This window comes from Festucalex cinctus, chromosome 18, assembly GCF_051991245.1.
Source record: "Festucalex cinctus isolate MCC-2025b chromosome 18, RoL_Fcin_1.0, whole genome shotgun sequence".
NCBI lineage: Eukaryota > Metazoa > Chordata > Actinopteri > Syngnathiformes > Syngnathidae > Festucalex > Festucalex cinctus.
Window position 1 is genome coordinate 16,958,880 of NC_135428.1, and position 15,700 is coordinate 16,974,579.

The following is a 15,700-nucleotide window of genomic DNA, read 5'->3' on the forward strand; positions in this document are numbered from 1 at the left end:
ATAATATGTATGATGTTGTATATTGGGGTTGTAATTTTGTATGTCCCTTTTTGAGAACATTTGAAAACAGCACTCGGAAAGTATTGAACACAAAAATACATCATAAATTTGGGGGAAAACTAATAAAAACAACAAAACAACAAATTAAACGGAAAAATAAATACATCATAAATTTTGGGAAAACTAATAAAATTAACAAAATAACAAAATGAACAAAAATAAATGCATCATAAATTTGGGGAAAACTAATAAAATTAACAAAATAAAATGAACAGAAAAATAAACACATCATAAATTTGGGGGAAACTAATAAAAGTTTGTTTCAAGAACAAAACACAATAGAAAAAGAAATTTGAATTTGAAGGAAAAAAAATAAACCTGAATAAAATTACAATGAGTAATAATAACATAAATGAAAATTGGTCCAATTTGAATAATATTTTCAATGTTAGTAAATCCCTTAAAAATCAACAGAATGAAATGGGATCATGGTCCATGTTGAAGTAATTCTAATAGGAATCGGCCTCGCTGGCTGTTGCCAACAGAGATTCAGGGTCAATCTGGTGATCTTATTATGTAACGTTGAATAAAACCAAATAAGGATCTGGTTAGTGTGGTTTGGAAAAACAGGTTATTTTGCAAACAAAAAGGGTAAGGGAAAAAAAGGATATTTATGGAGCATCTCAATACCGACTTAGTTTGGCAGCAGCTGAGGAAGTCGGAAACAGTTTGCCAAACATTACAAATGCTGCAAGAAGTTTGAAAGATTTATTTATTTGGTCTGACATTAATCTTTTCAGGCACTAGCTTGTTTTCTTCACCTTTTTTTTTTTTTTTTTTTTTTATTTCGGAAGAGTTCTGGAACATTTGGGGCTGCTCACTAACAAGCAGTGAGAGTTAAATGCAAACTGTACGCAAAAGACTGGAACGTCTCAATTTTATTCTCCCAATAAAAGCAGAAGGAATGAAATGTTGGCAGCCACTTGAACGGAATCCAATAAAATCGTTACGCAATCGACAAGACCGTGATATAATCAGCGGGTGACTTCATCTCATCGACAAGGGGAGACATTTCGCAAGCTCCGCAACCATACAATCATAACTACTTGAAAAATATTACCCAGAAAAGGCGCAGACTGGAGCTCTCAGGTGGACGTTAGAACTCAATAACATAACGAAAACAGACAGAACAAACTGTGAGTGGAAAAAATAAATAAATAAAATAGAAACAAGCTGGCACACGGTAGACTGTACATACTGTACCCTCGCTCAGTGGTGGCACGCAGCCCAGACGGGACAGCGGCCAAACGTCTACAAACAACATGTGCACACAGACGCAGACAAATAGACAGGTAGCAGACAGACAGGCAAGCAAGCAGGCTAACAGTCAGAGAGACAAGGGCAACAAAACTGGTAGAGAGACTATTAGGCTGGAAGACAGGTGGGCAAAACAAAAAAAGTTCTGGCAGATTACGAGAGACAGGCAGTTGGGTAGGAAGCACGGGCAGACAGGAACCCAAACTTGGCAGACAGGTAGCGAGAGTGTTAAGCAGAGAGACAACTGAATAGGCAGGTAGACGGGCAGGTGCGACAAGTGGTGGGTAGGAAGGACAGACGGACAGGTATGCAGACAGGTTGATCAGCAGCAGACTGAGAGGTAAACAAACTGGGGGAAAGGCAGGCAGACAGACAAGTGGAGAGACAGACAGAAACATAGGTACTCTGCAGTACAGACAAGGAACCAAATAAGAGGGCAGACAGCCACGTGAAGAAAGACACAAGAAAGACACGTTAGGTAGGCAGTTTGCTAGACAAAACTGTTGGCGTGTTCAGCAAAGACAGACAGGTAAGTTCAGCAGCTGGATCAGAAAGACAGGCAGACAGGTGCAGACACTACCAGTCAAACCTCTGACAAATTGCTTCATGCTATGCTAAACTTCAGAATGGTAGAGTAGACAGAACGATTGATAGACAGGTAGGTCAGACAGACAGGTTGGATGCTTACTGTATGAGCACACAACCAAACAAGCAGACAGATAAGAAGACAGAAAAGAAGAAAGTGGTAGACAAACTGGTAGAGAAGACAGACAGAAAAACAGAAAGCTCGTTTGCTAAGCAGGAAGACAGGCAACCAAATAGGCAGATAGACAGGCATGTACAGACAGACGAGGGAGCAGGTTGGCAAACAGTTTAGCCACAGCCAGACAGACAGGTTACCAAGAAGATCTAGACAGACAGACACAAAAAAAGCGAGCGAGACAGCGGTAGAGCGAGACGGGAGGGGAGGGAGCAGACAGCCGCGGTGTTGCTTGGTGAAACATCCACAACACGCGTCGCATACCAAAGAGCTTCCCCGCTCTCTCTCTTCATCTCTCTGATATTCTGTCGGCTGTGAAGCCAGCTTGAAGGATGATGATGGCGGCGGCGGCGGCGTTTGGGACTCGGCGAAGTGTCATCATTACACAGAGAGTAAAAATGGAGACGCCGTGTCAGAGCGAGAAAAGCCTTGAAAGTCAGAAAACGGTGGAGGCGGAAAAAGAGAGCGAGAGCGAGTGGGGGAGAAGAAAAGTGTACAAGAAAAACTATCAAAGAATCTTTGCCACGGCGCCGTCTCTTCCCTAACCGTCGCCCGTCTGCAGCACAAGCTCTCCTCTCGCCTTTTTTCATCAGCAGAAAAAAGTACCTCGGAAGCAACGCGGCGCGGGGTCGAAAAAGAAAAGTTTGTGCACTTTTCCTCGCCAGTACCGAGAAGACGTTGGTCACATTCTCGGGTAAAAAAAAAACGCGTCTGATGATGCCAAGCACGAGCTACCATTCAACTACTGACTGCAAGACTTTAAACCATGATGAAATAACACAGAAACAACACAAGTGAAAATGTAAATAAAAACCCTATTAGACATCTGTAACATCTGGAACTGTCCTGAGCTCTGCTTCATGGACATTCCGGAATATTGGGAGGGTTTGAACACACGCCACCTGAAACCGAATTACGTTGGGTTTTATGCCACTACAGAGGGTCGTACGCGCTTTCAAGGTTACAAGCGTTACAATGTTTTACATTTACTGCAGAGGTGAGCAATTCTAGTTCTCGAGGGCCGGAGTTCTGCAGGTTTTAGAGGTTTCCCTCCTCCAACACAGCCTGATTCCAATGAACGGGATCGTTACCAGGCTTACGCAGAGCTTGCCGATGAGTTGCTCATGATTATGATGTGTTTTTGGGTTATGTTGCTGCTGTAGGAACTGAACTCCGACGTAAACTGAAGACCCCCTGCGCAAGGTAATATCCTCCTGTTGACTGCTAGACTTTTAAAACATGCAAAAACTACAATAATATTACACAGAAGTGCATTCAAAGATGGCTAGCGCTAACAAAAACGGGTTATTGGATTGTACCGACTCGCACCGAACCAAACCAAAAAATTTTCTCTACACAATCTCTGCATTTCAACCAGCAGTTTTCAGCTTGCAGCTTCACTTGCCAGTTCAAAAATGTTGAAGTGCTGTAGTCCGACTTGTGCTTAAGACCCGTAAATGTCATAAAAAAAATAAAAAATAAATAAAATAAAAAAGGTCAAATGTCAACGGGTGAGGCTACACAGGCACGTCTTGGGTTACACTTCCAAGAACTCCTGAGGCCATTTCATAGACAAACGGGTGAAAGTTCTACACATTCAAGCGAGTTGTGTCTAAGTGAGACAAAGCAGGCGAGTTAGCCCTTAACGACCCGAGGTTGGTTTGATTTGCTCACCTGAATGAGACAGCAGATGCATGCGTAGACGGAGGCTGTCCAGGAAGCTCTTCCCGCACAGCTCACAGCCATAGGTCTTCATTCCGCTGTGCATCTTCCTGCGGACCGAGAAGAGAGAGCAAACAAAAACACGTCAGGACCTCGGGGGACACGGGGTGATTCGACAGATGCATCGGGTCGCAGTCGCCATCACGCCAGCCTTCTCGCAGCCAGCCCCCCGAACACGAACGCGCGTTGTAAATAACACCAGGCGTTATTAACTCCCTGCATCCAACGAGCTGCAGATGGCAAAGGAGCCATAAAGCCAAACGGAAAGATTTATTCAACACTTCTCCGAGCGTTCTCGGGCCACTTTTTTGATTAGCGCTCTCGACAGTCACAAGAGGAATCCGATAGCTGACGTTAAGCTGTAACGGTTTAAGCTCGCAAGGTCAGACGCGACGAGGGGTCAATATTTGATTGCAGAGGGCCGAGAAGGCCTTGAAGGTTAGCTAACTAAATAACATGTGACAACAACACAAAAGTCTGGCCTTCGCCAAAGGGGCTCCGTTACGAAATTCTCAAAGAGCCTCGGGCTTGGAACAAAGCCAGTAAAACTCTTGAGAGATATCTGAAAGTGCTCTAAAGCAATTAAGGTGACACGAATTGCCACACAGCCGCCGCAGTCGCCTTGAGCCCGGAGAGATCTTCAAACACCTCGCCTTGAGAAAGGTACACACTTGCGCACAGACACACACGTCCAGCTTTGATTATCGGCACAGTTGACACATTCAAAGCTTGATCCTTTAAGCTAAACGATGCCAATGTCTGATCACTTGGCTTGTGAACGATCCAGCAATCTAACAGGCTGGCAATATTAAACAAAAAAGCAAATCCCTAGAGTTCAAACACACAAAAAAAGTTGGACAATTTGTTGAGTTTCTAGGGATATCCTGTCCCAGTTTTTGGATTCACCGCTGATTATGTTATCATTTTAGAAACAGCTCTTCCTTTGGCTCTCATCAGATTGCGCAGTTGTAGCGCATTTGACAGGCTAGGAAAAGACAAAATGTCAAGAAATGTCAAATAAAAATGAACTTGCAGTCTCCTTCGCACGGAGCGATCAGCCGAGCAAATTCCTAGGAAAAAAAACAACGCCCTTGATGAGCGATCCACTCAACTTGGGCGAGGAGATGACAGCCATCCATCTTGGCGTCTCTCAGCCAAGCCGAAGCAGGCGGCGGCGGTGCCACTCTGACTCCCCCAAAAACATGTCTGATTGATGCCGGATGCAAACGGATGGCGCTTCCCCTTCGGGAAAGTTAGCGACACGGCTCGGGAACATAACCATTCTATGTTTGGCGCCTTTGGAATAAAAGGCGCAATGGCGGTGAATGTTCCGGCCTTGACGAGGTTCAGGGAATAAGGACAAGAGGAACTGGAATTGTTGTATCCGCCATCCGGGCGGTTTCCGGTCATACACGTAATTGGACGAATCAATAACAATCAAGCGAGGCTAGGCTACATTGTAAAGGTGCGTGACCTTATCCAGTCAGGCTGCGCACAAGCTTCCAACCCCGTACTGGAAGCAATTTCCTCCGACGTTAATGCAACAACACAGTTTTTCAGTTATTTATTTGCTGCGGTACTATCCGGAAAAACAACTGCTGGCACGGCGTTGCGATGCTGGATCATGCTAGCATTAACCGAGAGGCACAAACATCGAATCCTCTGTTCGTTCTTATGTCTGGTTTGACATACTTCTCAGTTCAACACATGAAAAAAAATTCTCAACCAATCAACAGATGGGGCGTTAGCTACCATACCAGTGTGCAGAAAAGTAGAATGAGGCTAATTAGGTATCACTACCAATATAAGAGTTCCTCTCGTTACGAGGCATACATTATTTCAACAGCACAAAATTAACTAGCCTGGAAGTATTTTCTTCCAAATATTTATTGTAATTATGATTTTTCTACTGCGTGACCATGACACATTCCGACTTGCGTAGAAAATAGGGCTACGTCGCAGCTGTTAGAATGGAACTCAGGTGGATAAGGGCTGCCTGTAACAAACTAGAAAAAGACTCTAGGCCAAACAATTCTAAAGGACTCATGAAGTCCTTGGTTGCTACCTAGTGCCCGCAGGCACAACTTTGGTGACACCTGCTCTATTCTGTTGAACATAGCGTCTAATATGAATCTTGGTTAGTGAAAGCTGTAGACTTAATTGCTGAATAATTTAAGTTTTTTTTTTTGTTTTTTTTGTTTTTTCATGTTAGTTTCTCACAGATGTCTGTTGTTGTACACCACAAGGCAGGCCCTGTTCTTCACTTCTTGTATGGAATGTTGTTCTTGGAAAGAAAACTCATTATACCTATTAGGCAAACTAATCCGATGGAAGACGAGAGAGGCAGGCCTAAAATGAGAATTTGTGTAGTTTATCATTTAGAAAAGGGATTCCCCAACTGCTGCAGAAGTGGATGATGTTTTTTAAAAATAATAATATTCTAAATTCCAACATTATCTGTATAAGGCTGAAATTATAGTTAAAAATTGAGAAGGAATGCACCAACTCTGTCAGGATAGTGAAGCGGCTACGTGGCTTAAAATGTACAACATAACTAGTGGAGTCCATCAATCCATCCATCCATCCATCTTGAAATGAGCCCGACGTATGGCAGAGACTTACGACAAATTGAATCCAAATGACTGTAATTCCCTTTGACAAAATGTCCGTCGGCACGACACGGATTCGCCAACGAGCAACACGGTGGACAAAAGGCAGCGGACAAAGGACGGATTTTTTTTTTTTCTCCCCCCGTTAAGGATCATAGGTGAAGTACACACTTTGGCAAAGATAAGAGAAAAACACACTTAAGCGGCAAAGCGCAACACACACGGCGCACAAAGCCTTTTCAAAGGCCTTTTGTGTCGCCCCTCAATCTGACTATTGTGTCGCCCAGACAGAGAACTGATAAGGTATGGATGGTCTTATTAAGGCCACTCCAATTGGGAACCGTGCCATGCGGACTCAACATCAATGTAGTGCGTTTGCGTGTGTGCGTTTGTGTGTCGCTGGCCGAGCGTATTGTGCTGAAACTGCAATGGCTCACGGACATACTACATTACTTGATGCTGGATAGACTGGCAACAACCTGTGACTGGTAAATGCAGCTTCCTTACTCACATGCAGTCATCAGTCTAAGAGATTAGCATCGTTTCGTACAGTCGTACGACTGGTCATTTGTTTGTCCAGTTATCGTCCCGAGCTGGCCCATTTTTGAAGTGTTTCCGTCTGCCTGTAATCCACTGCAATTTGCTATCATCACATCATCGTTAAAGAATATGCGGGTAAAATTTGTAGCAATAAACACCCATGCTAACCTTATCTTATCCTATTGCTGCTATTATACTACACTGTCTCCAATTTGCCGGAGCGTTCCGTTATCTTGATGTCCTTCGTCCCCATTCGGATAAAATGTTTTGTACAGTCTTGTCGTTTGTTTACATGGTAGCGACGGATGCGCCGTATGAAAGCCAAACACATCAAGCCAATAGATTTGTTTACTCCGACTTCACACACTTAGCCAACTTTTAACAAGCATTTTATATACGCTTACAGACTGGTGCTTTTTAGCAGAGCGCATCATCATCTATCGCCGCATCACACAATTGATCACCGCGGCAAAGTTTAACGAGATGTAAAAGGATACTAAATTGTCACAGCTCATGATTCCGCTCAGAGATATACGCACGCTCGAGTCTCTTTTCTAAGTGCTGGCTTTCATGTCGTGCGTCTGAAATACATGATTAGTGTTTGTGTGTGTGCGGGTGATTTGAAACAGACTGACTGCAAGCCATTAAGGAAGTTCACATAAAACTCTCTCAGGCCATTTGCCAGCTTAATAATCGACTTTGTCCGACAGTCACTTTTGACAAGCGCCATAAATTTGAAATTTATGTCAACAAAACATATGCTAATCACGTCCTCGTAAAACAAAACGCCCGCGCTTGAAATGCGAATTGCGTTATTGAGTCGTAACAGCTTGCCGTGTCGTGTAATTTTTTTTATTTTATTATTTTTTTGCCCGTCTCCCAATTTTGCCGCTGGACTTGTCTGGTCATATATCACTGCCGCTGCTGGTGAAATAAAAAGGACCCGTGCTCGCAATTTGTCATATTAGAGCGTTAAACGAACCTCTACAAGGCGGTGCACTTAAATGCACACAAAACACTTGTCAGGTGACATTGCGCTCATACAGTCGGTAGCCACTAAAGACAAATAACGTCAAAAGTACGCATAATGAAGAATACATCTCCCTGTATTTTTTTTTACCTAATATTGAATACAATTCTTGTAGCTTTATTTGTAGTTTAAAGAAAGAGAAAACATAAAAACAAACAAAACAAATATGTTCATAATACGACACTCACTATGGTACCACTTCTGCCTAAATATGGGCCAGGAAAAACCCTGTAGCCCGACATGAATGCCAAGCCTTTTATTTTTTATTTTTTTCACGCTACAGCCTTGAAAGCGTTGCTCTCTATCTTCCGTCCATCCTCTTATTTTTCTCTCGCATCCGGCGCTTCCTTGAAGGCAGCGATAAAACTACCTGGAACGACGTTCGTAAATAAAGGGCCGCGGTGAAGAAAAAAAAGAAAAAGAAAAACAGAGGGATGCACGGCTTAAGATGGAGAGAAGAAGAAAACACTAAAAGATAAAAGGGAGCCAATTGATAAGAGACGGTAAATTGAAGTAAGGCTGCTGGGTACCGAGCGACTTGTTTGTTAATTCATTCGGCGGCTGAGAAGAAAAAGGAGGGATAATTGCGGCGGGAAAGGATAGGGAATGGGGCTCATGCTTTAGGGATGTTAGCATCCCATGCCGGCTGGAAAGGAAAATGACTTCTTTCCCTATTGTCCAAAAAAGTCCTTCTTAGAAATCTTATCATTCTATCATTCTTTTTTCTAGCTCAAAATTAGCTGACAAAATGAGACAGAATATAGAAAAAAAAAGTCCATGTTTCAAATTAAATAGACTCAAGTACATCCTGATCTACCAGCAATGGGCTAAAATGATCAAACTTCTTATGGAAAAAAAGTCAAGTACAGTAAATATCGACATAAACGTAATAATCATGATGATAGCAATTGTTAGCATAATCACACCATGTTAAGCAACCAAGCATTTAATTGAAGACATGACACACCTATTACCCACTGGACATGAATCACAAGTTTAGGTGACAAAATAATTTGCACAAACACAAAAAACACAGCAGGAAACTGCAGGCTAGCTAAAGATGCTATATTGACATCACAGGTGACGCCAGACTGAAGTTAGCGTAAACACACATTTTGACACTGTCAACAAGCATAATACGAAAAAAGTCAAACGTTTGTGAGACATTAATTAGTTTGGGTCAAGAATAACACACAAAAACTACAAGACTATAAAACTAAAGACTCAAATGCAGCATCCATCCACGGATGTGAGGATTTGACTGTTATTTTTTTGCGAACACTGACTTATTGAAAAAGAAAAACATCCCGCAAAAACTCATCTTAAAATACATGAAGAAAGCATGTTAAGACAACTGTTTACATTATGGATAATGCCGGGCTGAGGCTTGTTAGCCCATAGGTACAACTGCTAGCATAAATGTGCACTTGTAACAATCTTCCAAAATCTTACCAAAGAAGTTAAATGTATTGGATGTTAAGAGTGAATTTGTTTCAACAAACGCTCTAAACACACAAAAACAGCAAGAAGCTACATGCTAAATTGAGATGCTAATGCTACATCCACCCGCGTATATATGGATTTGAGATATCCAAATCTGAAATCTTGCCACATCCTTTCAATAGTGACATTTTGAATGATAAATGTAGTTTTCTAGATAAATAAACATACAAAGTACATTTTAATGTTACAGACTCAAGCTAGTTAGCTCGTGGCAACAATCCTTAGCCTGAGTACACACATTTTGTAATTGAGAATGATAGCAAATATATGAAATCTGCTGGACATTAGTAGTAAAATCGGGCTAATGAATATTGAGCGATTGATTATGAATAAAAAAAAACAAAAACAAAAAAAACTTGATACTGCAAGATGCTAACTCTATAGCCAACAAAAGATGAACAGCGGCAGCGAATGATTGCAATGTTGCCCAGTATTGATTATTACTTTTACGATTACATAGTGAGGAGGTGCCTCATTTTTTTTTCCAGTCCATTAGGGGCTGACCGAGCGGGATTATCGTCCAAGAGAAAAAAAAAAAAAAAAAAACTCATGAAAATCCTGTCTGGATGTACAACTCGATTATAGTGTACACTTAATGGTTAAAAAAAACAAAAAACACACACAACATGAACAACAGTGACACCTCATCGATTTGTTCCGAGCACACACGCGCACACAAATGTCACACGTCTACTGCGGTTGCTAGCATTTACATGACTCCATTTTGTGGCTGTCTGGAGAATCAGGTGATAAAAAAAAGAAAAAGAAAAAGAAAAAGAAAAAGAAAAAGCTCCCTTTCTGTCATTTTATCCCACTTTTAAGCCTCCTGATTCCATTACACCACCCCTCTGTCTGCGCTCAATCAAAATATATCAGGCGGGCTGGCGTGACGCCGCTGTTTATCCCTGAGCCCTCCCGCACATATCAATGACTTACCGCCATCCCACCTCCCCAAATGCCGGATTGGAGGGCGGTCATAGAAATTCCAACCACACATGATGTTGTTGCTTGTATCGTGCATGGACCAGTAGCGTGCAAAAATGCTGATTTTTTTTCTTAATTTAAAATAATAAACTACGGAAGTGTAGAGCTGCCAATGTGGAGTAAACATTTTTGGCTGGCGAGTATGTTCGAACATACTCGCAAATATGTTCGAACGTATTGAAATACGTTCAAACATAGTCGCAAACACGTTTGAACGTATTGAAATATGTTCGAACTTACTCGCAAATACGTTTGAACATATTGAAATATGTTCGAACATACTCGCAAATACGTTTGAACATACTGAAATATGTTCGAACATACTCGCAAATACGTTTGAACATACTCGCAAATACGTTTGAACATATTGAAATATGTTCGAACATACTCGCAAATACGTTTGAACATACTCGCAAATACGTTTGAACATACTCGCAAATACGTTTGAACATACTCGCAAATACGTTCAAACATACTCGCAAATACGTTCAAACATAGTCGCAAATACGTTCAAACATAGTCGCAAATACGTTCAAACATAGTCGCAAATACGTTCAAACATAGTCGCAAATACGTTCAAACATAGTCGCAAATATGTTTCAACATACTCACAAATATGTTCGAACGTACTTGTAGGCTACATGCTACAAAGTTAGCATACCTTCCCATAATGCCATAGGGTATTATTTGCGCGTGCGCGAGTGAAAAAAATGACGAACCTAAGTCATGTAAAAGTTCCGAATGAACACTTTTTTTGTCTACTTAATTTTCTAATGAATTGGTAATGTGGCCCAAATGCCTAAAAAATTAGGTTTTGTTTTCACTTGTGCATGCGCAAATAATACCCCGTGGCATTATGGGAAGTTATGCTAACTTTGTAGCATGTAGCCTACATGTACGTTCGAACATATTTACGAGTATGTTCAAACGTATTTGCAACTATGTTCAATCGCATTTGCGACTATGTTCCAACGTATTTGCGAGTATGTTCGAACATACTCGCCAGCCAAAAATGTTTACTCCACATTGGCAGCTCTATGCTTCCGTAATAAACAACCAAAAAGGTCCCCAGATTTTCACACTAGCAAAAGTAATGTAAAGCTTAAAAAAAAATGAAAAGAAATAGCTCCCAAAATGAATCCACTATACAAACGTTGAACATGTTTCACCTTACAAGTGTGCTGTTTTAGATTTGTCACATTAAAACTCATTTTATTTTAACATAAGATCAATTCCACTTTATAACTGTAGGGGGAGCCTTGGAGCACAAAAAATAAAATAGTTTTGTTTAATCTGTGAGACAAATCTCACTCAGTTAATGCATCAGAGCAGCAAAATAAAGGTTTTGCTGTTTTGTTTTTTTTTTTTTGTGTTGCCACTTTGCACGTTGTCTGATCTGAGAAGCATGTAAAAAAAATATATATTTATGTGTAGAAGCGGAGCGCCTATAAAAAGCAGCCAGACAGTGTTCCCTTCTCGCCTCATGCATTATGCAGCGGCATCACCTTCCATCAAGTGGCAGAAAAACCTCAAAGAAGTCTAAGTTTAGCTGGCAGCCTGAAAGCCAAACACACAGGGAGGCAGACGACATTATTTTGACTGCCGCTGTCTGTCGCGCTAAGCACCTGTTACATCAATAAAACAGAGGGAGAGAGAGAGAGAGAGAGAGAGAGTGCTAAATGCAGATTGCGGCGCGTAGGTAAGACGAAAATGACGGCGCATCAAAGTTTTGACCTTGGTGGAAAAGTTTTGTCTGGGGAGATTCCCTAAAGGCGTAGTGTCAAAACAAGAGTCAAAGAAGGCGGAAGATAAAAAAAAAAAGGAGAAAACGAAAAAGAGTGCGAAAGGATTTAAAAATAACATTGACAGCGCGCTCGCTTTTACAGAAATGCGAGTGAGTGGTAGATTGCCGGTTCATTTTGAATTGATTTTCAAAAGAAACAGTTGAGTTGTAGTCAACTTCTAAGTTTGATATTTTTGCATGTCATTTTTAAGAACCCTTTGTTAAGCATTTATTGAGGTACAGTTTGTTTGTTTTTTAATGAACATTTGTAAATTGTTTTTTATTATGAGTTTGGTGCTTTATTGCTAGTTGCTAGTGTTAATTTTGTCTGCCATATTTAAATTTAGTCTCAGTTTTATTCCAATTTAGTCAGGACAATCATTTTATCCCTGTATATATATAGTTTCGGAGTTTCATGATGCAAGGGGGATTTGGCCTTTCAGGGGATGAATTTTGCAAATTTCCTGGGGGTACTACCAACCTTTGGCCAAGCTCTGACCATCGAGCTTTATGCCGACTCATCAAACCGCCACATTCATTGATAAAATCTGCCATTTTTCACCCTTGCATCTATCTAGTATACACGCTTTGAATATGATCGCAATCGGCCAAAATTTTTCAGTAAAGTTTGTATTTAAAAGGCCTAAAATGGCCACTTCAAGCCCAAAAGGCCAAACTTCCTGTGCCTTTTTTGGCAAGGGTTCGTGAGATTTTTTGTGTGTGCAATATTTAGTCAATTATAGCTGAAATCAAAAATGAATTAGACAAGCATCTAAGAATCATTTGCAGTTAAAAATTGTTCTAATTTGGATGTTGATCTGTTTATTTATATAAAACCTGTTTAGAGCATTGATTATACCTGCGGAACAAGAAAAAAAAAAAAAAAAAAAAGACATCAATTATAAATGTTCCCAGCTAAAAAATAAAAAGTAAAATAGTAATGGGCAAAAAGCTCCGTTAATGCAAGTCAAAACACGGTAATGGCTTCAAAATCTGCCGAGTCGTAAAAATGTAAGCGCAGCAGATGGAAGATTTCAATTTCACCTTGTTGCATCACTCGCACTATAAAGTCAAGAGAGATATGCTCACAGATACAAAACAACATTCTGTAGGTGATGACTCAACTTGAAATTCAATAGTCATTGAAACAAGTTGGATTCAAAGCTTTAACAATGTTAGTCAATTTAGACTTTTCAATCAAATCTACATTAAAACTAGTGACTATTATTATTTATGTACTTTTAAGGTGATTTTCACATTAAAAATAGCAGAAAATTTAGAATAAAACCTTTCACTTTTAATTTAACCACTAAAATCTACACCAAATAAAATAAAAATGTAGGGTTATATACATTTTATATTTTACATGCTCATTTTGATCATTAACCTAAGTATAAAAGTGGAAATTATATTTGCTTGGTTCATTTTGTTATTCTTACGTGGACTTGATTAAAATCATTCAAAGCAACGTAACAGAGTTGGTATTCATGTATCGTGAAAATGTATGCAAAAAAAAAAAAAAGGTGGAATAATAGAAAAGTTCGGATAGTAGTTGAAATGTATTTCGTATTTTTTTTTATCATTCATTTTTCTGTGTAATTTTGTCATTAAAAGTGTAAAAAATGTAGATGGAAAATAACCTGCTTTACTGCAATAGTCTTATCTATTTAATAATTTATCTGCACACAAAAAGATGGCAAAAAACAATTTTTTGGTTAGTAACTTGATACTTTTTAAAAAAATTTAAATTAATTAATTTAAAAAATCTAATTAAAATCTAACTAAATAAAAAATTTTAAAAAATGTAAAAACAAAAATACAGTTTTTTTTGTTTAACAACTAAATGGAAAATAACCAGCTTTACTGCAACAGACTTATTAATTTATCTGCACACAAAAAGATGGTAAAAAAAAAACATTTGTTTGGTTAGCAACTTGGTACTTTTTTTTTTTTTTTATTAATCTACATGAAAATGTTGAAAACAGCTAATTCAGTAACTTATTACATTTTTTTGTATTTTTTTTAAATCTAATTAAAATCAAACTAAATAAAAATGTAAAAATGTATGAACAAAAATCCATTTTTTTTTTGTTTTTTTACAACTAAATATTTATCTATATTTTGTGAAGAAAAAGAAGAGGAAAAAGTAGCAGGCCTATCTTATGCTGCTTCCCAGATGTGGACTGGCCGCTGCTGAACATTCCAACCACGTCGGTGTCTCGTGGCCCGTGCAAACACGCTTGTTTGTCTGGGATTGTCATCTCTTTTCTGGCGATTTTTCTGTGTTTTGGTCGCCTCTCTCAAACGATTACGCAACCTCTGAGTCTCCGGGATGGATTTACTGTTCGTATGTTTGGAAATACTTGTCCGTGTAACCATGTGTTGCATGTGTAAAAATAGAGAACGCTACAATGTTTTTGCTGTAATGTTAAAAAAAACTCTGCTTAGCAGATGTGGATTCATAATATTCCCCAAACTTTGGTGCCTGTTCCTTTTTTGTGACGTTTCATTTCGAATAAAAGTGTTGATCCCGGTGGGAATGATTAAATGTGACTCGCACAGTCTTGGAGGACTTGAAGAGAGTGGCAAAGATAATGAAGCGTGACAATTGCTCCTATTTCCAGCAGCACTCCGATCCTCCCCGGAGCTTCCCAAATTTGACTTTGGGAATCATCTGTGGATGTTACGTAACCAGCGTTTTCTTTTTATTTCGTCTCTCCTCATGACCCACCTAAAAGATGCCTCTTTCTATGTCGGAGTGTGCCCCCCCCAAAGTGTGGGCGGGCAAGTTGGGCAAGCAGGTGTGACGGCTGAGCGGCAGCCGCTCAATGGAGGGGGGCGGTCCGTGCCAGGAATTTGTCGCTTTGAATCAGCCTTGATGGTCAATGTGAGACTTTTGCATTTGGCCACGAAACGCGGCTCATAAGAGGCGGATGGTAAGCCCCGTGGCAGGGGAAGCGAGAAAAGTCATAACGCTCGCCTTATAAGTGAGCCACACATTTTGCTCTTTGAGCGCGTTTGAATATCTGTCAAACGGCAAGCGTGCTATTAAGTGCGATAAAAATAGAATAAAAATAACTAGCAAGGGAAAAAAGCATCATTGCCTGAGTCATTTTAACCACATCAATAAAAACACATTTGCTAACAATTGTTTTTCTTTTTAACATTCAAATTGACCTAGACAACTATGTGATTATTAAAATGACATCATGCAGAATATGTCCTTGAACTTTTATATTAACTCATCCACTCGCAGCCATTTTCACTGAAGCAACCCACTTCGCTCCCCGGCTGTTTTACTGGATTTTGGCTCATTTTGCAAGGCCCACAAAATATTGTGTTCTATTGCTATAAAAACATGGATTCTAGCAAAAGAAAGATTAGAGTCTCTTCTTTAATCAGAAGGGGGGAAAAAAAAATATATATTTCCATCCGTTTCCATTTTGCAGCAA

General features: G+C 39.9%; 1 protein-coding gene across 1 annotated transcript in view; it reads right to left on the minus strand.

Annotated features, from left to right (window-relative positions):
- Positions 1 to 15,700, minus strand: part of zbtb16a (zinc finger and BTB domain containing 16a) — a 153,309-nt gene that overhangs the window by 92,546 nt on the left and 45,063 nt on the right. The window contains exon 3 of the mRNA XM_077504978.1: positions 3,752 to 3,849. Coding sequence (XP_077361104.1) covers positions 3,752 to 3,849 — 98 coding nt within the window. The remainder of the gene's footprint in view (positions 1 to 3,751; positions 3,850 to 15,700) is intronic.